Below are 23,436 nucleotides of genomic sequence, written 5' to 3' on the forward strand. Positions count from 1 at the left end.
GCTTTTGAAGTGTCGAACAGAGCAATGAGCACTCTACGCGGAGGAGGAAATCTAAGATTGTGGGGGTTTCGCAAAGAAGATGTGAAAGTCCCCCAAGCGTATTCACTGAGCGGGGAAGCATCGACCGCCCTGTACCTCGTCTCTCAGCCACTGCCCAACAATATCTCGAGCATTCAGTTCGAAATCATCAGTCGTGACCAGGGATATGGAAATCCCAAGAATGGATTATGGTCTTGGTTTGAAGTGTCCATTCTGGGATCGTTGTCGGAGCAAACAGTCGCTGAGTTCCACAACCTGTCGGAGCTGGCCCATATTAGACCGACTCCAGAGGAATTTGGAGACTTGATCCAAGATCAAGGACTATATTTCAAGGACATTCCTACACATCTCACTCGTTCCGACTCTGAAATTAGCATGACAATCATCGACAATGCTATTCGACCGGATTGGCAGCATCATACCCTGACCTGGAAACGGGGCGGTGACGATGAAACCGTGGAAGAGTTTCTCGATCTCTTCGAGGAGGGAGATCGACTGGCAATTTGGGCGAGGGCAAAGGTATTTATTCCGTTCAAGCCGGATGAATCTATTCGACGAGATGCTAAAGAGTCGTCAGTACCCTGGGTGGATCAACATTGTCCAAGAGGCTCGAATAATGATATCAACTTGGGCAAATGTGAGCGAGGTGAGTTCTCCAGGTGCACGAACAGTCTTTAATCCAGTGTGCTAGACCTTAATGCACCCAGATAACTGACCTGATTACCCCGGTCGCATTTTCCAGATTGACATTAGTTCATCCTCGGGTACCGTTACTGAGCAAGGCGAAATCAACCGGATAGAATATGATGTGCCGGCAGCCCTTGAGCTCCTTCAAGGCTGGCTTGCTGCTGGCCGCTCCTCATCAGTGACTACAGAGGCCGAGCCCACATCTCCAACTCGAAATCATGCAGTAAGAGAAGGCGTCGTTGGAGACGGCTACAGGCTTCCATTATTCAACCTACCTGAATCAGATAACTCCAAGTGGCTTCCTATGCTGGAGTGGACACTGTCTGAATTGCCCAACGACCATCATCTCCAACCTCAGGTTCTTTATGTCATCGGGCTAATATACTTGACTGACTGCGCCGAGGGCTCCACTCAGCAAAACTTGGAGAAAGCGCTCACATACCTCCAACAGGCTGCTCTTATTGAGCCTGGAAATCCTGAATACCGAGTTAATCTTGCTTTGGCATTGGCTATGCGATCTTCTAGAACCGATAGTATTGCAGATGCCGATCTCGCAATCATCGAGCTTGAAACAGCAATAGGAAGCACTAATGAGTGGCCGGGGCGGGTTAAAGCATTGAACATCCTTGCCGGCGTTTACTCGTGGCGCCATTTCCACACAGGGAGTGCAGATGACCGTCAGAAATCCTCAGAGATAATGGGCCAGCTGCATGATTCGACGCCAGAATCCCCCAATAAAGCCGTAATATCTGGCCGGGAGAGCCAATTCAAAACTTTTGGTATTGAAGAATTGGCCATTGGGGCACGATTTGACACGGCAATTGGAACCACAGAGCATGCTCTCAGTAGTGTGCCTAGTGACGGGCATACATATGAGAAGCTCCTGGAAACTCTTTCCCGGCAGTACGCTCATCGATACGATCAAACAGGCCACAGTAGGGATCTGGACCTTGCAATCTCCAGGGCTGAGTTGTGCCACTCCCGCATACTCGAGAACGGTCCATCGATCCTGGGCGCAGCGTTCGGGATGGAGCTAGCTTGTCGCCTGTTATTGAGATGGTCTCGTCATAGGTGTTATTCTGATATAAATACAGCATTTGACCTGATGAGCAAGGCGGCAGATGCTGCTATGCCAGGCAGCTCATTTCAGTTATCCTGCCTCGTGCAACGAGCTGCGTGGCTACCTACACGGCCAGATGGGGCGGACCAGGTACGCGTCCTACGAGACTCAATCGAAGAGATTGAAAGCATACGGACTCAACACAACGATCGCATAGGTCCTGGTTTTAAAAGAGGAATTTTTAAGATACTGAGCGCACAATATTCAAGGCTCTATGATTGTACCAAGGAGCTGACTGATCTTGACAAGGCGATCGAGTCAATGGAGAGCTCGTTGGACCTCGCCGAAGAGACTAGCCAGGAGAAGTACTCTAATCTTGGCTTTTTGGGAAATTTGTGGATCAAAAAGGCTTCTCTCACACGAGATAAAGCCGCTCACAGGCGTGGGATCCAATTCCTCGGGCAATGCTGCTTATCTGACCAAGCCTTGCCCAGCCAGCGTGTTCGAGCCGCCAACGTCCTTGTACACAGCGCGAACCATGCGGGGAACTGGGATCAGAGCTGTCTAATCGCAGAGTCCACCTTCCCACTGATGTCGCTAATCAGCAGCCGGGACCTCAGACATGATGACAAGATTCACAATCTCCGAAGCATCTCCGGCCTTGCCAGCGGTGCGTGCGCTGCATTTCTTAGCCTGGGCTATCCTAGCGACGCACTTGAAAAAGTCGAGCTGGGCCGGGGCCTACTGATTGGAGATCTAATAGACATCAAAAACAATCTATCAGACCTAACGCGGGAGCACCCTGATCTGGCCCAGGAGTATGACAGGCTTCGTGATGAAGCTTTGGGCTCGATCGAGTCCAATGACGGGGAGTGTGGGGAACAACATCTAATGAACTCCCGTCGAGCTATATTTCAGCGAATGCAGCATTGCGAGAATAGAATCCGAGAGAAAGCAGGCTTTGAGTCCTTTCTTCGGCCCCTGAGAGCCCCAGAGATGGCTGAAATCTCCCGTGAGGGACCGATTATCATTGTGAACGCAACTTGTGTCACTGCACATGCATTAATCCTCACCCCATCAAAGATAGGCAATATAAAGTTGGAAAACATGAGTAGCCACGCTATCCCACAATTTCGTCAGCAACTGGCGCGGTGCGCCTTGGAGCCAGGCACAAGAGATCTAGAGAGTGACTTGCCGCCCGAGGCGAACGACGAAGAATTGCTGTCTTGGCTGTGGTATACCTGCGTCAAGCCAATTCTCGAGAGCCTTTCTTCAAGGGGAGATATCTCCATATCTGGGGAGAAGAGTCGAGTCTGGTGGATGGGAGTGGGAGCTGCGACCGGGCTTCCGTTTCATGCCGCCGGCGATTACAGTAATGGAGCCATCGACGAGAACGAAAACTGCCTTGATCGTGTGATTTCTTCCTACACACCGACGATCAAGGTCCTTCGAAACGCCCGGGAAAGGGCAGCAAGGACGATCTGCCAGCCAAGAGAGAAACACTCGCTCCTGGTCGCAACAATGCCTGATACCCCGGGCTATGGGGCCTTACCCGGGGTCCGTCACGAAGCCCAAACCATCCTCAGCACAGTTAAGCAGGACATGAATGTAAAAGAACTCAACAGTCCCTCTACCGATGATGTCCTCGCTCAACTGCAAAATTACGAGCTCGTGCATTTCGCTTGCCATGGGTACTCCGATCCTGGCGACCCTGATCATAGTCATCTCCTCCTGCAGAAAGACAGCGACTCAGGCCCTGTGGTAGACAAACTCACAGTGAAAAAGCTTCTTGACTCCCAATCTATGTCCGGTGCATGGATTGCGTATCTTTCAGCGTGCTCTACAGCTGAAATTCGTGATACGTGCCTGCAGGAAGAAGCGCTCCACATCACCAGCGGCTTCTTAATTGCGGGCTTCTCGCATGTCATTGGCTCTTTATGGCCGGCTGACGACGATGTGTGCGTCGATATGGCAGCCTTTTTCTACGAGGCATTGATTACGAGGCGTATTACTGCTACTGATCAGAACCGTGCGGTTGCGGAAGCGGTTCATGACGCAACGCTTAGGATTCGAAGACGGTATCTTCACAGTCCGCTATCCTGGGCATTGTATACCCACATGGGAGCTTGACTCCACCACGCCGGAAGATTGAACCAGTGTTGCAGTAATCCTGGCCTTGATGAAGTACCGTGGAACGTGGCTGCGAAATCACTTCGGTTATAAACGTTGGCCTTACTGTAACGACGGGACCAATATTGACCATGGGGGATTGAAATACATGCCGAGGATCAGTTTTGGCCGATATGTGGAGGTTGAGTTAGACCCGTGATGACTTCCACGATAGAAAGATATAGTACAAATGAAGATGACTATGGAAACGTTAGACGCTTCAGAATCCAATACTTCCACGGCCTACATGAAGAACAAACAAGAGCACTATTGTCGCAGCTCTTATGCCACTATCGCTGAGCCATCCAAATTCTATCTTTTAACGAGTTCTCAGGGTAGTTCGTACCTCCTGTCGTCTTGACCTGCATGATTCGGGGATATTTTATTCCCAGCTTGCTGTGCGGACAATTCATATCGTGAGTCCTCGTGCTCGGCTGACTCTTCACATACAGGAGGCAGGATAGTCTCCTGCGAATCATCAGATAAAGTCCCTGTCTTTGTCTTTCGCCCCCAGAAAAGGAATGTAACAACGACACTTATCGCAACAACGACCACTGAAACTCCAATACCGCTGCCGACTTTCGCGCCCATCGTAAATCTGATGAAGAGCCCAACTCCGATGATTCATTTGATGTCGGAGTCGATATTGGAGTCGAAACTGACGTCGGGGTGCTGTTGAACTTCGACAGACGCTGGTCAAGGTGGAGATAGTTGTGAACGCCTAGTGCTCAGTGACACCCAGGTATAGCACGTCGTTTTCATTTCCACAGCAATCAGTCAAGGTCCCACAGCACCACTTTACAGCTGTATCCGTCCCATCACAAGGGGTCAATTGAACGTCCAAATTGTAGATTCCAGCTCCCGCACCACTCTGGAAATGAATGCAGGTGTTAGCGTAGCTATCAGAAGGTATTCAAATTCCAAACAATTCCCACTCACCGCACAGTACTTACAACCGGGCCTCGAGTAGGTTCTTAGTATTCCTTCTCTTGTACTAGCTTTGCATAGTCCATTGTCCAGGCAAACATCCGAGTCGGACGAACTACAACACCGTGATATTGTGGTGTCATTCACAACGTTAAGGTTGCATTCTGTGTATTCACTGGGTATGTAGCAAGGATACCCTACTTGTATAGACAGTATACACATGCAGGAACAGCCAAACAAATCTGAATTTGTCTTTGACGTGTCAGAGGGGAAATATTTCGATAGTTATACTTTCAATCACTTTTTGAATACTAATTTGCTTTCACAAGACTAAAAAGTCTCCTTATGACTCCTCTTGTGAGGGTCCACGCCAAGGATCGCTGCGGCTTGCCGCCGAAAAAGCAAAATCATTTGGGCTAAAATTCCTACCAATTATGTAGTTTGGTGGAAATTGAAACTTGGCTGATTCAGTTAGGTCTCAGTTGACCCATGATGAACTAGACGATGTGGTGCACCGCTCATTTGGTCTAAATATTCTCTTTGGAACAATTTCATGCATTTATTCAAACCTTCATATTCTACAGATTACGCCAACGATAGCAAGACGATGATACCGTTTTGGCCCCACCGTGAGTTACTACACATCTAGGGATATCAAAATTACTTTCGTACAGAGTGTATTTCTATATACAAGGTCTCTATTGCGCGACACTGGGGATTACCTGATCCCTTTCATAAAGCATATTTCAAATACGCAATCGTCATGAAGCATTAGAATGGAGGGCTCCAAGCCCACTTATTTGGTGGTGACTTCCTGGCGTTCCTCTTGGTGCTCAGCATGTTCAAAGTTTTGCTTCTGCAAGGTCGCCTCCACATCAGCTTGTCTCTGGATCTCATCGACAGCTCCAAACACAAGGTCCATCTCTTCCAGAGTCTTTCCCTTGGTCTCCTTCAGGAAGAAGGTGACGAAGATACCCATGCCAGTGCAGAAGCATCCGAACATGATGAAAGTCTTCCAGCCAATGGAGTTGATGGCGCGGGGAGTGATCTCCGTGATGACGAAGTTGAAGAGCCATTGAGTGGCAGCTCCGAGGCCGACACCATACGAGCGAAGACGAGTGGGGAAGATCTATATGCGAATTAGTAAAAGCGTTCATGAAGGGATAGCAAAGATGCCGCATAAAATACATACCTCGCCGAGATAAACCCAAGGTGTGGGGCCCCAAGAGAAGGAGTAGCCGATGACATAAAGATAGATCATGGCAACCATCGCAATCGAGGGAGAAGAGACTGAAGTAGCCCCCGTAACCGGTGGGTGAGTGGCCAGAACAGCGCCGATGATGAACATCATGACCGCCATCCAAGCAGCACCGCCCATCATACTGTACTTGCGTCCCCAGCGGTCAATTCCAACTAACAGGAAAATCGCTGTCGCAATAACTTTAACGGTTCCATAAATACCGGTCGCGAACAGGGATGTGTTTGTTGCACTGATACCGATGGAGTTGAAGATTTGGGGAGCATAATATCCGATGCTGTTGGTGCCAGAGAACTGCTGCCAGAACATCATCACGAATGCAATGATGAATCGGTATCGGTTGCTAGGCTGCAGGCATTCCTTCCAGGTCACACCCTCGGTGGCAGTAACCTCCTCGTCGATAGCAGCACGAATCTCAGCCATCTCCCGTTGCACTTCTTCGCTGTCCTCGGCCTCATTGCGGATGTAGGCAAGAGACTTGAGTGCCTCTTCTTGTCGGCCTTGCTTCATCAACCAACGCGGGGACTCCTTGAGGAAGAAAAGTCCGATCAGCATCAAGCCGCCAGGAATGAGCTGAATAGCAACTGGGATCCGCCATTGGCTTGTGCCTTCAGGGATGCGTAGAGCCACACCGTAGTCGAGCCAGTAGGCGAAAGTACTACCAATAACGAGGAATTCCTGGAACAGACCAGCAATTCGGCCTCGCTGTTCGGGAGGACAGTTCTCGCTAACAAAGACAGGCGTGATACTAGACATGCCACCAATACCAAGACCGGCGATGACACGTCCAGCGTAGATTGTGCCGATCTGGTGGTGGGAGCCGACTTGGACTGCTGCGCCGATCAAGAAGATCACGGAGAATAACATAAGTGAGTAGCGACGGCCGATGCGATCGTTGATATATGCGGCAAAAATGGATCCGAAAAAGCAGCCTGCTGTCAACAGACTGACGACGTTTGAAGAAATCGAGGCGTTCTTTGTGCTGGCGAAACCGGACTCGTCGTCTGGTAGGCCGAAATCTTTCTTGAAGCTGCTCAGGGCGAGCACTGAGCCCATAACACCCGTGTCATAACCTAGAATAAAATTGATTGTTAGCCTGTATCTTCATAATTGGGCTCGTCAACCTTGGAAAACAAACCGAAAAGTAGGGAGCCCATATAGGCCACCGAGGTGAGGATGTACACCCGGTAATTCTTCATAAAGCGAGGCTGCACCATAATGGCGGCTGTGTGAGAATTATCTCACTTGTGTGGGTGTAGAAGTGGATGAATGGATGAATAGATGAAGGGGTAAAATGGGGGGAATTTGTGGGGAGTAAGCAAGCTGATGACCTAGCTCCTCATAAACTGGAGAAGAAAAAAAGGAAACTCATCTCCTCCGGGGATGGTCTTATATATTGGGTATTGGTTCACCCTTTACAAAGGTATCAGCGGGTCAACCGATGACGGCTTCGGCAAATGCTAAGCATCTAAGCGATCTAGTGGCACTTTTCCCATCCTCAGACCTGCCAATTTGCGTGTTGATCAAGGCTTTTGGCTGGGGACGCCACACCAAACTGGGGGAATACGGGGCCGAATGGGGGAAATTGGGCGGGGAGAAGCCGCGGGGATGAGTCGTGGGGAAATCGCCGGTCTCTGGACTTCATTTTTCCGTCCAGTCAGCTTCGAGACAAGCCCACTTGGCGGCCCAGAGTAGCTAGCATGTGGCATGAGGTCCCTCAGGGCTGCGAACCTAATTGGCTTCATTCAGCGTGCATGGCACGGGCCATTTCATGCCTCTCGGGTGGCCGGGACTCAGACTGTGCGCTTTGATTCATGGGATTCTGGGGAGGAATTTGTCCGTCGGCCCACTCGGTATGTTATCTTCTGGATTAAAACCTGGGGATGCCGCTGTCTGGGCATCAAACTTTTTCTACATCGTTCTTTCAAATATCCGTACCAGAAACTGATCACAATCTCGTGTTTGCTTCTCTTGAAGCGATTAGAAAGATGATCGTCTGCCGATATACCCACCAATACGACCCTAGTTTTTCAAATGCCGTAGTCGGCAAGCATGTCAATTGCCGACATGACCATCGATAGGTAAAAGATACAGCGCTATGGCGCTACAGATGCCTCTTTTCGATGCCACATTTCATGTTGACATATTAAATTGATCGTTTCAAGCCTCCTCATGTCATTCCATGCCTCCTTATTGGAGATCGGGTATGCCGAGCAATTGACATCCACCGTCGAAAGTCTAAATAAGCGATCCGGAAGTTCGGAGTCGGTGTGGGAGTGGGACATCTAGAGTTTTGAATCTTAATATCGGCAATCAACAGAATATCCAACTGAGTTGGTTTCCATGCAGACTCGGGAGATCCGGGAATGTATACCTACTAGTTATGCATTTGATTATGCTTCGACGACTCCGAGTCGGAGTAGTAGGCACTACCTGACCCGGGTCTTCCAATCTCTAAACTTGAAACTGCTCAGTCCGCTGAGAAGACCTCAATATTAATGGCTTGATCCATGATATCAGCCAAACTGGATGTTCCCCTCGCTATTCTCCATTATTCCCCTCCAACCTTGGAACTTTAGGCACTTGTCCTCTTTCCGTTCTGCCCAGGTGCTTTATAGATATTTTATATAGGGGTAAAAACCTTGGAAATATAGCGTTCGATTTTAGAATCATAATTATTATTGAGACTACCTCATTCAAGTTGTGCGCCCTGATTTAATTGAAAGTCCATGCAAGATGACTTGTCGTGTTGACGGTTGAATTCTCTTCTCAGTATGGCCCCACAATTATATCGGCAAAGATTGACCAAGACCTCACCAATAAGCTCGCGTAGCTCAGTTGGTAGAGCGCGGCACTAGTAATGCCGAGGTCTTCAGTTCAAATCTGGACGTGAGCATTTAAATTTTTGCAGTTTCCTGACTCTCAGCATTCAATTGACTATTTTTTGCTGCTTCCAGCCTCGTGTTGAAGCCAGAGAGCGGACCCCCGCGACTTAGGACGACCAAAGGAGCTCAGCAAGGGGGCAAGATTCTCGATCCATGGATTCAAAGCCAAAAATAAGATTTATCCCGATGTCGATACCATGAATTCAATTTTTTTTGCATAACCTCTCAAGATCATGTTCGGATTTTGCCTTGATCCTAAATTCTAGATTCCCGCTGAAAATGATTAACTTTCGTGTTGGCTTCATCGCCATGGAAGGTTTAGTAAAAATAAACAAGTTTCGTGAGAGCTGGGAAAACGTAAATTCATAAATTGGAATTAGAAAAATTATTATCTTCAGACGCACATGGCCACTGATTCTCTTGACTGTCTGGACTCTGGCGCCTCGTAGTGGTTATTAGAGACATCATCATTACTAGCATAGTCCTCGGACAAATCAATGATCCTCTTCCCGTCGATAGAAGAGTCTCGCCTTCTGGGTCGTGTATTATGTGAGGAGTTAGTTGCATGTCGAGAGTTGAGCTCATGAGTATTCCCAGTGCTTATTTTTCGGCTGTTGGAGGAGCGGAACAGTGACCGAACGCAAGGGACTGAAGCTGTGATTATAACAAGGTAGGTTTCGATATACAGCCAGCGATCGTAATTGACGGTAGCAATGGTCGGGTCACTGTCGGAGGTTCCGAGGACGTGGGTTTGGACGGTTTTTATTATGGCTGCGACCATGGCGCTATAAAGAATGTTAGTTAGCATGAATTTCACAGTTCAAATAGAATCTTCCAACGAACAAGATGCCCATGCCCAGTAAAGCCACCAAGCCTAGCTTCACACGTAGCTTCAAGTTCAAGTACCAAAAAATGTACGTTGAGAAAACGGCAAGGTATAGGTCTGTCGTGGCATTGAAAGCTATTTCGCAGTCCGTTGGTTAGCATTGGTAATTCAATCAAGTTTGAAGATTTGCACAACTCACCTCCTTGGAAGTAGCCATAGTATTCTTGGACACGAAGATCCCAGCATTTCGATTTGCCGGAATGGTCCCAAATTGCCGACGCATGTCCAGGGCATTGAACAAATATTATGATGATCACCATGCCGTTGACGATCACCTGCAGGGCAGCCAGGGCCCACAGAACAATTCGTTCAGACAACCTCTGAACCAGGAGTCCAACAATGAAGACAATAAAGGATACTCGTCCGAGTGTCCCACCCGCAAGACTGAATGTTTGCGAAAGATAGTCATACATAATTATCTTCGATACCTCCGAGTCATTCTCAGACGCTGGCCGACCGAATCCATATTGTATAGCCAGGGTAAGCAGAATTGATCCTATCAAAGCCAGACACTGGTGGTAAAAAAAAGTTAGGAAAATTCGCCACAGAAAGGTGAGAGCCGACTATTCTACTCGGATCTCAATTGCGAGCAGGAGGTTTGGGCTGACCAATGCAAATGTCATGAGCAGATCATCCGTTCCGAATTTCCCGATTCTCAATTTCGCGATAATCCTCAAAATGACCATCAGAATAGCCACTGCAGTTAAAGCCCAGACATCTCTGAGTAATTGAGGGCCATAATCATTCGATGAATCTCTGCGTAACAGAGGCATCATGATTCTGGATTTAGAGCATGACAACTCGCAACGCCGACAAACAGCCCATCAATTCAATGATTATATGCCGGGAGCCATATCAGTTCGTTATCATCATGGACGAGACAGAATCTCGACCATCGGAGATCTCCATGCTCTCCTTATATTCCAGACCCTGACTGACTAACAAAGTCTGGGGCCTGGAATAGGGTTTTTCGGAGGTCTCCGCATTTTGCCTCTTACGCCTAGTCCACGCGATAAGAGACCGCATCCGGTGGTTCTCGTGTCACGAGGCGTTCGAGAAAGCTTATTGTCGATGCCAGGAGTTGTGATAATGTGCACAATCTTTATTGGGCTCGTCTGGGTCATTGATATGTCGGGTATCAGTTGGAGATAGAGCGGTCGCACAGACCTATTTAACCCGCAAGCCATCGACAGATACGATGAGCGATGCGATGAAAGTTGAATTATACTAGTATTTTCCTAGAATTACACAATTTCGCTGAGGTCGTTTATTCAACCTCCAGGGCTTCGAATCTGAGTGAAGTTCATTCATCTGTAGTTAAGCCGATCTTCTGCGGAATATCTCCCAATTTCCTCTCTCTTTTCAAGGTTTGGAAGCAGGAATGAAGATCAGCTTGTTTGCTTGGTCTCATGGAGATTTTCATTAATTCATCTCCATCCTATCTTCGATTATTCCCCCTCTCCGGAGTCGCAATGGTGTATTGATTGCGAAACCAACAAAACCACTCGTTCACTGGTAAATAGAAAGGTATGCTGGGTGTTAAAATCTAGCTCGCGCCACCCGCAGCTTTTACCATTGATGAATAGATGTTCTGTAAGCCTCAAGCGATCCATTCCAAGAGATCAAGCAGGAACAAAAGCCAAATATTCTAGGTCCGATCGCCCAGAACCAAAACTGGGAAGGTAATGGCGAGATGACCGGCCCGGTTATTCCCGTCTGAGGCCAAAACCCCATAGACTGAATCAATCACTTAACTATCGTTGATTTTTGTGGGTGTCGCAGTCACTTTTCAACGCCTTCCATATGCCCCCCTTCTCGGCTATTGCTCTCTCCTCATCAATTGTCATTTCCATGCTATCTGCCTGTAGAATTTCTGACATAAACCACCTTTCCGAATGCTCAGCCTCTATGTAAGCAAGACCCAATGCTGAATCGTTTTTTTTTCTGGCTCCTCTAAGTCCTTACGGTCTCGAGTACTAAATTGTCAATGGAGTCCCCCAAAAAATACACATGTCAAGTACCGGAAATTTTTGAGAGGATAAATCCCGGTAAATATTACGCTGTATGCTACCTAGGTAGTAGCCTGGGTGCTGCCCAATAATACTTAAGATTTACTTATTTTGTACCAGTGTGTTTGAATATTGAAGCTGGGGATCTCAAGGCGCCCCTGGCCCCCGGGCCGTACTTTGGGGGCCACATTCTATCGCGTAGACTGATTACTGATTTCCTTGCTGAGCTGACAAATTCCTATATTATCTTGACGGATGAATTATCGGACAAATGCACGCATGACTCGTGTGTCCAATAGCTACGACCATGCTAGGGTAGTGTTATCCACCCTCAACAAAACACCACTCAGCTCATCTAGGATATTAACAAATATAAATAAGGCGTTTCTGCGACCTCAAAAACGAATTATTAGCAGTATTTTTATTCTGAATAATGTCCATCGCCAAACTTTGTAGCGCACGCTCGCAGTGGTTCCCGCCAACTCCTAGTTTCACCGAAGTGAATTTGCCCTCACAAAAGGGCAAAGTTTTTATCGTGACTGGTGGAAATGCCGGTGTTGGATATGAGCTCTGTAAAATTCTGTATACAACAGGTGCGATCATATATATGGCATCACGATCAAAAGTAATTCTTACTTGCTTGCTTATCAGCTTTTCCCTTGGTCACACAAAGCTAATTATCAACAAAGGAAAAAGCCGAATCTGCGATTGAATCGATCATATCTCTCAAACCAGCCCCTAGCACCCCCGGGAACCTCAAGTTCCTTCACCTCGATCTGAACGACCTTGAGTCTGTGAAACAAGCAGCCAATAGCTTTGCTGAGCAAGAATCAAAACTCGACGTTCTCTGGAACAATGCAGGGACTGGTGCCAATATGGTTGATCCAGGGGCAAAAACGGCCCAGGGCCTCGACGCCATGATGGGAATGCATTGCGTAGCAACATTACTCTTCACTGAGCTCCTCGTCCCGCAACTCCGAGCATCTATCGAACCCGACAATCCAGGGTCAACTCGGGTGGTTTGGACATCCAGCTATCTAGCCGAGGGTGCCTCGCCCATCAACGGAATTTCATTCGAACATCTCAAAGATGGGATTTCCGACCGAACTGCCAATTATGCCGCATCAAAAGCAGGAACGTGGATTCTGGGTGATGAGTTTGCGAACAGACACGGGAAGGAAGGAATTCTGAGTATCATCCAAAATCCCGGTAACTTGAAGGCGGGCTCATATGCGGGTACGCCTGCGCTGGCGATGTGGTTCATCAACCCTTTGCTCCATCCACCTAAATTTGGCGCTTATACCCAACTATACGCTGGTTTATCCCCTGAAGTCTCTTTGGATAATAACGGTGCATATGTTATTCCCTGGGGAAGAATTCGACCAAATAACGATTGCCCCGACAAGATATCGTAAAAGCCATAACTTCGACTGAACAGGGAGGATTAGGCTATGGCAAATTATTTTGGGAATGGTGTGAGGAGCAATGGAAACCATTTATGTTATAAACTCTGTTCGCATGTAGAAAATAAGAGTCGGATGTCAAACAGACAGTGCTCAAACCTCGTAAAATGATGCGAATTTGGCTAAGCTTATATTGTGAGGAATATCTCGATAGAAGGCTTGAAACGTCCTTCCTTCATCTTAAAAAGACCCCATCGGCCCAGGTCATAGGCTATTTCTGAAAATCTGGGGAATTCGCGGAGTGAAAGCGAGCAAGTGCATGCGCGGGGTCTTCAACGCCAATCACAATGCAATCATTTGGCCGATCGCGGGTTAAAAATCCACAATTCCATTTCGAGGAGTCACAACCGCGTGTAAACCGCCCATTTCAAGCATCCCGCCAAGGTTACATCATTGTGAAGGCCTCTCTCTAAACCCATTTGGGAAGTTCAGAAATATCGGAGATGAAGTGGAACCATAACCTAGAGACCTTATAAAGATGTGAAATATCCCCAGATATTCGTTCCTGTCTAAATCTTCCACCTTGTCAACGTCACGCCACTTCTATCAATTTACAAAATGCGATCTACCTTCTTTTCTCCGCGCGGAATGCTGCTTGGAGCAGTCGGTCTCCTTGCTGCTGCAACTGAATGCTCCGCCATGGGAACTGCCAACAGTCTCCTGCTCACGCAAATTGCCGAAACAGTCCAGCTGCCCATGTTCACCTGGTCCGCCAATGGAACACACACTGCCAAGGGATTCACCAGCAAAGAAGCGAACACCGCCAGCGTCGAGGGTCTGAAGGAGGACTGCGACAATATCAACCTAAACAAGAAGCTTTCCGTCGACTTCCGCAGCGATGTGTTCGGCGAGGGCCTCATTGGCTTCTTCTACAAGTGCGAGCCGATCAGCCACGATACCAATCTATACTGGTTCACTATTAGCTCGGGCAACCGTTCTCAAATCGACAAACTCTGCAGCCAGAAGTCGAGCTATCCCATTGTATACGACTCGCAACACAACACCTGGTTCGTTGACGAGCCCTTCGATTGCACGCAGCGCACTTCTCCCTCGAATGTATTTTAGTTGTTCCAGACTGCTTCTCAGTGCCTCTTAAGGTTCTCGCACTGAATTAGGTGTGAAATGGAAATTATCTCAGTACAACACGTCTTTCCAAGCTTTCAATGCTTAGTATTTCCATGATCTACAAATTACTTAAATACCTCGAATATTTGAGACAAGGATTTTTAGAGACCGAAAATCCAATTTGTGCAATTACAATCAAATACAGAAATGTCAAAGATACAGATACAATATCACTCAACGCCATTCCGTACTTCAGCAACATCCAACCCCCACTCAGACTTCACCTCCGCGGTAAGAATACCCGACTTTCTCAAAATATGTTCGGCAAGCGCAGGCAAGGAATCGCTCGTCAGAATCTCAAGAATCTGAAGATTAGCCTCCAACTCCCGAGTAATCCAGTTTCTAATTTCAATCGCAACCAATGAATCAAGACCGTAGACCGAAATTGGCGCTGAAGGATCCATCTCCTCCATAGGACGCATGAGGATACTTGAGATTTTCTGCGCAAGAGCGTTGACAGTGACGGCTACAGCACTCTCACGGCCACGGGATTGACGAATCGCGGATGCAGGTGAGATCTCGGTATTGGACTGCACGGCATCGACCAAGTCACCTGCGCCAGCGAGAGTAGACACGCGAGCAAGTGCGAGAGCTTCGTGTCGTTGACCCAGAATGGCTGTTCGCTCGCGGGGTATTTCTTGACGCCGTCGAATCCTACTACGCAGTGGCCGGCGCAGGTATCCAGCATCTCCTTGCGGATGGCAGCTGCAACAAGGCCGCGAATCTCGGCCGCACAGACGGATTCAGTTCCGAGTTGGGAGGAAATTTGCTCGCGTTTCTTGTCGTCGGAGAGATAGCCGATGCCACGGACGACAGGGAGATCGATTGTCGTGCAGGGAATGTTCGAGGTTTGCGAGTATTGGGCGAGGGCTGCCATGAATGTGCCACTGGCTGCGTATGCTGCCTGACCCATGTTTCCGACAAAACTGGCGGCTGAAGAAAGTGTGACGAAGAAGTCGAGGTTACCTTTCTCCAGATTCTGCAGGGTATTTTGCAAGTTCCAAATGCCGTGAACTCGGGGTTTCATGACTGTTTCGTAGTCGTCGAAGCTTTGCTTTTCGAAAAGCATGTCCTGTTTTCAAATTAATACAGTTTCTTCGTAAGAAGTTAGGTTGGATACTTACTCGAAGAACCATCGCACCGTATACAACACCTCGAACTGGAGGTAGCTCAGCGAGGAGCGCAGACAGGTTCTCTTCGACGCTTTGCTGGCTTGAAATGTCACAGCGAGCCACGTCAACCGTAACACCTTGTCCTTCCAGGTCGCGGATCGTGTTCTGTGCCATCTCGGTTGCCGCGCCACTTCGAGATACCAGTACAATGTGACGAGCACCCTTTTGTGGCATCCAGCTGGCAATATCAAGACCGATTCCACTAGTTCCACCTACAACGATGTAGGTAGCGTCTGGTCGAAGAAGCTTTTCTTCTCTCCGCGCCGGGTATACCTGCAGAAGTAATTAGTTCAATTCCACACGACTAGATTGAATACTGTGACAAACCTTGACCTTGGACTCATTCGTGATCGAGACAACCATCTTGCCAATAACTTGTCCTCCTTGCAGAGCACGGAAGCCAGCTTCCACGTCGGAGATCGGTAGTGTAGTGATAGGCCAGCGCGACTGAGCTCTGGAGTTGGCGAAGATCTGGAAAGAATTACGGAAGAGGCGCTTCAGAAGCTTGGGTCGCTTTTCTCTCACAATACCCAAGTCCACTGAAGCAAACGAAACGTTCTCATTGAAGTGAGACATCTCAAGCCGAGAGTTGGTTGTGATATCTCGCTTGCCAAGCTCGATAAATCGTCCAAATGGCGCAATACACTCGAATGTAGCCTGCAGAGCATCACCACTCAAAGAGTTCAGAGCAACGTCCACGCCTTCTCCGCCAGTGGCACGGCGAATGCCCTCGGCAAACGAGGTATCACGACTGAAGAAGATCTGCTCATCCTTGAGATTGTATGTGTTCATCAAGAATTTCTTCTTCTCTGCACTGCCGACTGTTGCATAAATCTTAGCGCCAATGCTTTGGGAAATTATAATTGCGGCTTGGCCAACACCGCCGGCTGCTGCATGGATGAGAACACTCTCATCTTGAACCAGACGGCCCAGGTCAACAAGAGAATAGTATGCAGTGCAGAAAACAGCTGGAATTGAAGCTGCGACTTCAAATGACATATTGTCTGGGATGACCCATGCACATGATGCTGCACAACGCGTGTATGTTGATAGGGAGCCCGGCGACATGGCGCAGACTCGGTCTCCCGTGGCGAAATTGGTCACTGCTGAACCAACCTTCGAGACAACACCACTGCACTCCTGCCCAAGTTTATCTCCACGAAGCTGGCCCATCGCCATGAGAACATCGCGGAAGTTCAGACCTGTGCAAGTGACTCTGATCTCAACGTAATCTGCGGGAAGTGGGTCGTTCCGGGCATCATCGTCAGTAAAGTACATCTCATCCAAAGTTCTGCTGTCTCCAGCAGTGAGACGGAGTGGACGATCCGCTTGCTTGAATAGTTGCAAGGCTGGTGGTGCGTCGGCTGTTTCTTGTTGAACGCTGATATTCAGCTGATGGTTGTCGATCAGACGAGGAACACAGACGTGACCATCCCGGACAACGAATTCCATGTCACTCTGCATCAGTTGCGACTTGTGGCAGTAGACGCCCTTGAAAACATCCAGCATATGATGAACAGCTTGAGCATCCGACATGCTCTCCTTTTCTCCCAGGTCGAGCGTTGCGAAAGGCAAGCCGGTCTCTGACCGAACCGTGCGAGCCAGTCCAACAACCATGTTTGCTCCGAGCGATTGGCTATCAAGCTTGGTGTGGCGGACAATCCATAGAAGACCACGAGCACGACTCATGAGCCGTTGGAACTCTTGGAACTTCTCAGGCGTAAGGTGTGACAGCAATGACTGATCCATGCCAGCGAGGAAGATGCACCATTTTCCAGACACGTCAACCGATTCCAAGTCAGACACAATTGTCGGCTTCACGCCAGTTGAATCGGCTAGGCCGGCCTCAAGACTCAAGAAGGAAAGGCTTCCAATGTTCTCACCTCCCACGATGACGATATCTCCGGGGTTTGTAGGGCCGGCGACAGGACCATTGGCAGTCGACATTATCAAGCAACCAGACTGGAAAGAAGCTCCCGGGTACTCTTCGACGCAAAGATCGACTCCAGAAAAGTCATTCGCCTTCATAACATCGTTCCATCCTTCACGAGTCAGAAGGGGCCCATCAGGGCGGACCTCGTCACTGGCTAGCCACCATCCAGGCAACAAAGCGAAGGGGAAATGGCGGGGTTTGGAGGCAGTCTCTTCAATCAACATAACCTTACCACCGGGTCTCAACAAAGCGCGAATATTAGCCATAGTCTCGTTAATCTGTGGCGTAGCGTGGAGAACATTGCAAGCGATAACCATGTCGTACGATCCAAGCTCAAAGCCCTGATCAACAGGATCAGTAGAAGCGTCCAAGGTCTGGTAAGTCATAAGGTGACCCCAGTCCTCGAACTTGGACTTTGCCTTCTCGAAGAATCCAGGGGAGATGTCGGTGTAAGTGTAGTGTCCAAACCGGGGAGTTGACCCAGGCTCGTTGCCTCCCAGGCTCTTCAGAATCGGCATTGTGGCTCCTCCTGTTCCAGCACCGATTTCCAGGATATTCATGTCGCAATTCTGATGGGCGATTTTGTCAATAGCGACCGAAGCATTTGCATACGCCTCGCGGAGACCATCGAGGTCCTCGTAGTATTTACTGAGTAGATCCTCCTCAAGCATGAGGGTAAGCGCATCAACCTCACCACGCAGGATCTGGGGAAGTAGCTCTCCAACTTTGCAATTGAATTCACCGGCACCGTTCGCATTGCGTGTCTGGTCGACGATTTCTGCGGGCAAGTCTTCCGCGATGTCTGCCTCTCTGCATGTTTGCTGTGCCCAACGATAGAATCTTTGTAGATGATGAGGCAGAGATGGGTATTGATCTTCGGGGACAGCTCGCAGCATGCGTCGCAGCCAGTTCTCTGCAACTCGGTCGAGCTGGTGCATCCTCTGAACACCCTTCCCACCGTCACTGACATCAGGTCGCGGGAGTTGACGGTAGGTATCCTCCGACAGAAATTCGAAACATGGCTCCCAGTGAAGCTTGTAGCAGATTTGATTTGGCGCATTGTCCGTTGACCCCTTGATATCGTTCGAAATAGGGACCAGAGTGATGCCGTCGATTTCAACCGCGATCTTTGAGGGGTCATCAGAGTGAGTGGCGAAGATTCGGTTATTCAGAGGCCTGCTGGCTGACTCTACGCCGAACTGAGATCCGTATACATTTAGCGTAGCCCCGTGACCAATCTTGGAGTTCAGTGATACAGAGACGTGCTTCACATGCGAAGGAACATATGTCACATGTGGTCCTGGCTCGCCAAACCCTTGAAGCAGCCACATTGTTTGGGTGCAGAGATCAAGGGTCACAGGATGAATGATGCAGTCGGTTTCATGTTCATGGGGCATGCACTCCTTGGTATTTGGGACGTCAATCGTGGCAACAGCTCCCTTCGTTGTGTTGACAGAAATATTCTTCAGGCCTTGGAATAGAGGACCATAGTGAATACCGCCGCTGGAAATATTTTCATAGAGGGTGTCGGTATTCACAGTCGTTCCACAAGAAGAGTTTATCTGCTGCACCGTATTTTCAAGGATGCCGGCAACTTCCAGTTCTTCCCGGGAACCGCTCACAGGGTTGGCTTCTTTGGATTCTTGCACCATGACGAAACCACTGACATGTTGATCCCAGCCTCTCCCTTCAGCCCAGGAGAAGACTTTGAACTCATGCCAGCCGAGAATAGCTCTTCCTGGAGCATCAGGTCGCACAGGGCGCAGACTCAACATTGTCTCCACAGTCGCATTGTCAGGAATCGGAAGGACTCGACTGATGAATACATCGCGGAGCTCAATCTTTCCAGGGGTCAAGTGGTGTAGTTGTGCTTGTTGTGAGATTGCTTCCATGGCCATGGCCAAGAAACCAGTCATGGGATATACATTGCTGTCGTGAACGCGGTGCTGTCTGATCCACGGATGATCATCTGCCCGGATAAGATTCCTCCATCGAGGCTCGAAATCAATGTTTTCTATGGAGAGCTTGCCGAGAATATCGTTGCGGGCAAATTGAGGTCGGTAGAGGTTATCACACAGCCTGGCATTTATCCAGTACCTTTCCGAGTGGTTCCAGGGGTATTTGGGCAGATTGGTCAAGATGGCAGGCTTCCGTTCGCAGGTATTCAGATTTGGGAAGTTGATCTCCTGGAAGTTGAGAGTCATCATTCCAGAGTTAAACAGAGACATTGCCAGGTTCTGAACTGCTTCTATGGCGTCGAGCTTTCTGTTCAAAGTATGTTCAAACTGCATGTTGCGGTTGGGGGCGTGAGTATGGACAATATCTTTCGTGGGTGTTTGTAGCGCAGGATGGGGACCGATTTCGACCAGCGTATCGATCTGTCCTGTAGATTCCTCGGTGTTGAGCAGGCTCCCCACTCCTTTGACGAATTCTACTCGTGAAACAAGATTCTCAACCCAGTAAGAGCCATCAAGGACAGTTCCCGGGACAAGTTTGCCATACACTGTGGAGTGGAACGAGACTCGGGATGGCTTGGGTGCAATCTTTCCAAGTAGTGATAGGTACTGCTTAGATACGCTCTTCATGTGGTGAGAGTGGTAAGCGACGTCAACGTGAAGCATACGAGTGAATATTCCTTCCTTGTCCAAGGCGACCTGGAGGTTTGAAATGACGTCCTTGTCGCCAGAAAGAGTCACACTGGTATGACTGTTCTCGCATGCAATGACCGCTCGCTTTCCTTTAATGGCGTCCAGGATCTGCTGAATATCAGAAGCTTTAGCACCAACAGCCAACATGGCACCATGGATACTGTCATCGTTGGCAACGATGTTGGCAGCCACGCCTCGACAGTATGCCACCCGCACACACTCTTCCAGAGTCAAGACACCGGCAGCGTATGCGGCAGCGATCTCTCCACTAGAATGACCCACAACTGCCTTGGGTTGTATTCCCCATGACGACAGAAGGTCTACCAGAGCGAGTTGGACTGCCGTACATGCCGGCTGGCTCATGTAGGCGGCGGAAATCTTGCTGGCCGTTGAGTCTTCTAAAAGGAGTTCATCTGCAAGGCATTGTTAGGAAATAAACCAAATATAGGCTAGCGACATCACATACCAATGATAGAGAAAGTTGACCCGAGAGATTTCAAGCAAGTATCCACATCCTGCATCGTCTTCCGGAAAATGGGATACGTGCTCAGAAGCTCTTTGCCCATGCCATGCCATTGGGCACCCTGGCCAGTAAACACAAAGCCGATCGATGGCTCACGGGATGAGCGAACAGGCTCTGGGATTTTCGCCCAGGATGCGCTAAGGTCCGAATTGTGCGAAGATGCGACGGCCACGCGCCATGGGTGGAAACTGCGTCGCTGGCCCAGAGTGTAGGCCAAATTATCCATTAGACTGTCGTTAAAGATGAACGGGTTTAGATCCATGTATGTTGCGAGTTGTTTGATTGTATCGAGAGCGGCCTTCTTGTCGTTACCGGATGCAACAAACACCTTCCTCTTGAGCGGATCCGTATTCTCTGATCCTAGACCTTTGTGGCGAGGGGCACGCTCCATGACAATATGGGCATTGGTCCCGCCAAAGCCGAAGTTGTTCACGCTTGCGTAGTTTTTACCCCGGGGCCAGGGCTGCAGCTTTTTCGGAACCTGTTCGAGATGAGCAAATGAAATAACAAAATATGTCCTCGTAATTCCTCACCTTCATGTTCCACTGCTCCATTGGGATCTCCTCATTCGTCTTTTGATAATTGCAGTTCGGCAAGACAAATCCGCGCTCCAGCATTAAGGCCGTCTTGATAACCGCGACTATACCACTGGACCCTTCCAAATGGCCCATATTTGACTTTATAGAACCAATAAGTAACGGCTGTTTTGGCGTGCGTCCTTTTCCAAAGACAGCATTCAGGGCCGTGGCCTCGAGTGGGTCGCCAACTTTGGTACCAGTCCCATGTGCCTCGACGAATCCGGTATTGGCGGGGTCGACTTTTGCTTCCTTGTAGACAGCTCGAATCAATGCCTCCTGGGCCTCCCCATTAGGCATTGCGATACCTCTTGTCCGACCATCCTGGTTGATTCCGGTATTGACAATGACAGCTCTGATGGCATCTTCAGCGGCTTGAGCATCCTCAAGGTCCTTTAAAACGATGCATCCAGCTCCTTCGCCACGACCGAACCCAGTACCTCTATTATCAAAAGCATAAGATCGACCCGAATCAGCGAGCAATCTATATTTCCAATCAGCACTCGAATCTCACTCGAGAAAACTTCAAGTTTGAAACACTCAGACCCACCTCGACCGCGTCATAGATATAAACATCTCAGGGACAAGATTAAGATGACACCCCCCAACAACCGCCATCGAACACTCCCCTTCCTAATACTCTGCGCCGCCAAATGCAACGCCGTCAAACTCGACGAACAAGCCGTATCAACAGTAATACTAGGCCCATGCAGATTGAAGTAGTAAGAAATACGATTCGACTGCAACGCAACCGACGTCCCCGTCGAATCATACATGGGAATAGCATCCGCATCCTTCGTATTGTTAACCTCATAATCCGGAAACGAAGCACCCGCAAAAACGCCAATATCCGCGCCAGTAATGGACTGGCTCGAGACGCCGGCATTTTCAAACGCTTCGTACACGCATTCTAGCATGATGCGGTGTTGCGGGTCCATGGAGCGCGCCTCTTGGAGCGTTATGTTGAAGAATGGCGCGTCGAAGAGTCCGACGTCTTCGTGTAGGAAGTGCGCTCCTGTTGGGTTGAATGAGCCTGGTCGGTCTGGGTTTGGGTGGTGGAATGCTTCGGCGTTGAATCGGCTCTTCGGCATTGGTGACCAGGCGCTTCGGGCTCGAGAGCATAGTTCCCATAGTTCGTCTGGTGTCGTCACCTCACCTGGAAGTCGACAGGCCATGCCGATAATGGCCAGCTTCGACGGCGCATCGCCAAGGTTTTCCTCATGCTGCTCCTGCTGTTGCTGCTGCTCCTCCTCCGGCTGTCGCTGGTTGACACCATCGGGCACAGGCGTGCCAGTCCCATTAATCGGTTCTAAATGCATTATGGGTTTCGGTTGAAATCGTCTGTCTGGCTGTTCGAAGATCAAACTATGTACCCTCCACTACCGATATCGATATACGGCACGGCACGTGTTGACAAAAAAAAGAAAACAATGAAAAAAGAGTGGCAAGTGGTAGGCGAAAAAGAAGAGTCGGAAAGCAAATTTCCTGTGTGTTTGGGCAAGGGAAGAAAAGGAAAGAAGTTGTATGTTCACACAGAAGCCATGGGGCCCTTTTCCACGATGTATGTGGCGAGACGCGACAACTAAAGACAGGGCAGGACCTTCACGCCCTCCCACGAGAGGGCTTGTTATGGAGTAGATAGTCGCCCTTGCATGACGATCAAGTGCGTGACTGTAGATCAGTGGTCCACAGAGGCTCTCCAGCCGGGGGTTTTTCGAGACACTGTTCAATGATAGGTGGATCGAAGGGTCCATGCCTTCTTCCCTTGATGACGGCAACTGAAATCTAATCCCCATCCCGCGCAGTCCTACCTGCAGACGGGAGTACAGTATCGAATCCCTCGATAGTCTATTCCCGTATGTCTCTAGGGTCGCAGATCGGGGTCTCCAGCATCTGATCACACCACAGACACAGACCATTCTTTGGCGAAACTCCTCTCACGCTGCTGGTGCTTTTGGTGGGCCCTTGCTCAAGTGAGGGTGCATTCCAGCGAAGGGGCAAACGGTCACCTTTCCCCGGTCCTAGCGAGTGTACTCTCGCAAGGGCCTACTATTATCTGGTGGCGGTAAGCTTTCTA

At 49.1% G+C, this 23,436-nt stretch overlaps 6 protein-coding genes across 6 annotated transcripts; 3 read left to right on the plus strand and 3 right to left on the minus strand.

The window, feature by feature from the left end:
• Positions 1–24: 24 nt before the first annotated feature.
• Positions 25–3,916, plus strand: N7533_008719 (uncharacterized protein; the record flags this gene model as incomplete). Its single annotated transcript, XM_057105369.1, has 2 exons — positions 25–685; positions 840–3,916. 2 exons carry the CDS (start codon positions 25–27, stop codon positions 3,914–3,916), a joined length of 3,738 nt encoding a protein of 1,245 aa, XP_056956818.1.
• A 1,762-nt stretch (positions 3,917–5,678) lies between these two features.
• Positions 5,679–7,357, minus strand: N7533_008720 (sugar porter family MFS transporter; the record flags this gene model as incomplete). The annotated part of the gene is made up of 3 exons (XM_057105370.1): positions 5,679–6,011; positions 6,075–7,213; positions 7,279–7,357. The coding sequence occupies 3 exons, from the start codon at positions 7,355–7,357 to the stop codon at positions 5,679–5,681; spliced, it is 1,551 nt and encodes a 516-aa protein (XP_056956819.1).
• A 2,062-nt stretch (positions 7,358–9,419) lies between these two features.
• Positions 9,420–10,684, minus strand: N7533_008721 (uncharacterized protein; the record flags this gene model as incomplete). The annotated part of the gene is made up of 4 exons (XM_057105371.1): positions 9,420–9,810; positions 9,869–9,986; positions 10,051–10,423; positions 10,484–10,684. The coding sequence occupies 4 exons, from the start codon at positions 10,682–10,684 to the stop codon at positions 9,420–9,422; spliced, it is 1,083 nt and encodes a 360-aa protein (XP_056956820.1).
• Positions 10,685–12,353: 1,669 nt separating this feature from the next.
• Positions 12,354–13,335, plus strand: N7533_008722 (uncharacterized protein; the record flags this gene model as incomplete). The annotated part of the gene is made up of 2 exons (XM_057105372.1): positions 12,354–12,545; positions 12,610–13,335. The coding sequence occupies 2 exons, from the start codon at positions 12,354–12,356 to the stop codon at positions 13,333–13,335; spliced, it is 918 nt and encodes a 305-aa protein (XP_056956821.1).
• Positions 13,336–13,941: 606 nt separating this feature from the next.
• Positions 13,942–14,448, plus strand: N7533_008723 (uncharacterized protein; the record flags this gene model as incomplete). The annotated part of the gene is made up of 1 exon (XM_057105373.1): positions 13,942–14,448. One exon carries the CDS (start codon positions 13,942–13,944, stop codon positions 14,446–14,448), a length of 507 nt encoding a protein of 168 aa, XP_056956822.1.
• A 230-nt stretch (positions 14,449–14,678) lies between these two features.
• On the minus strand, positions 14,679–22,678 carry N7533_008724 (type I polyketide synthase; the record flags this gene model as incomplete). Its single annotated transcript, XM_057105374.1, has 7 exons — positions 14,679–15,038; positions 15,062–15,580; positions 15,633–15,953; positions 16,008–20,674; positions 20,728–21,265; positions 21,318–21,868; positions 21,934–22,678. 7 exons carry the CDS (start codon positions 22,676–22,678, stop codon positions 14,679–14,681), a joined length of 7,701 nt encoding a protein of 2,566 aa, XP_056956823.1.
• Between the last annotated feature and the right edge of the window lie 758 nt (positions 22,679–23,436).

Source organism: Penicillium manginii (genome assembly GCF_028828005.1).
Source record: "Penicillium manginii strain IBT 31320 chromosome Unknown utg000006l:1.0-4164085.0:1.0-4166146.0, whole genome shotgun sequence".
Classification (NCBI taxonomy): domain Eukaryota; kingdom Fungi; phylum Ascomycota; class Eurotiomycetes; order Eurotiales; family Aspergillaceae; genus Penicillium; species Penicillium manginii.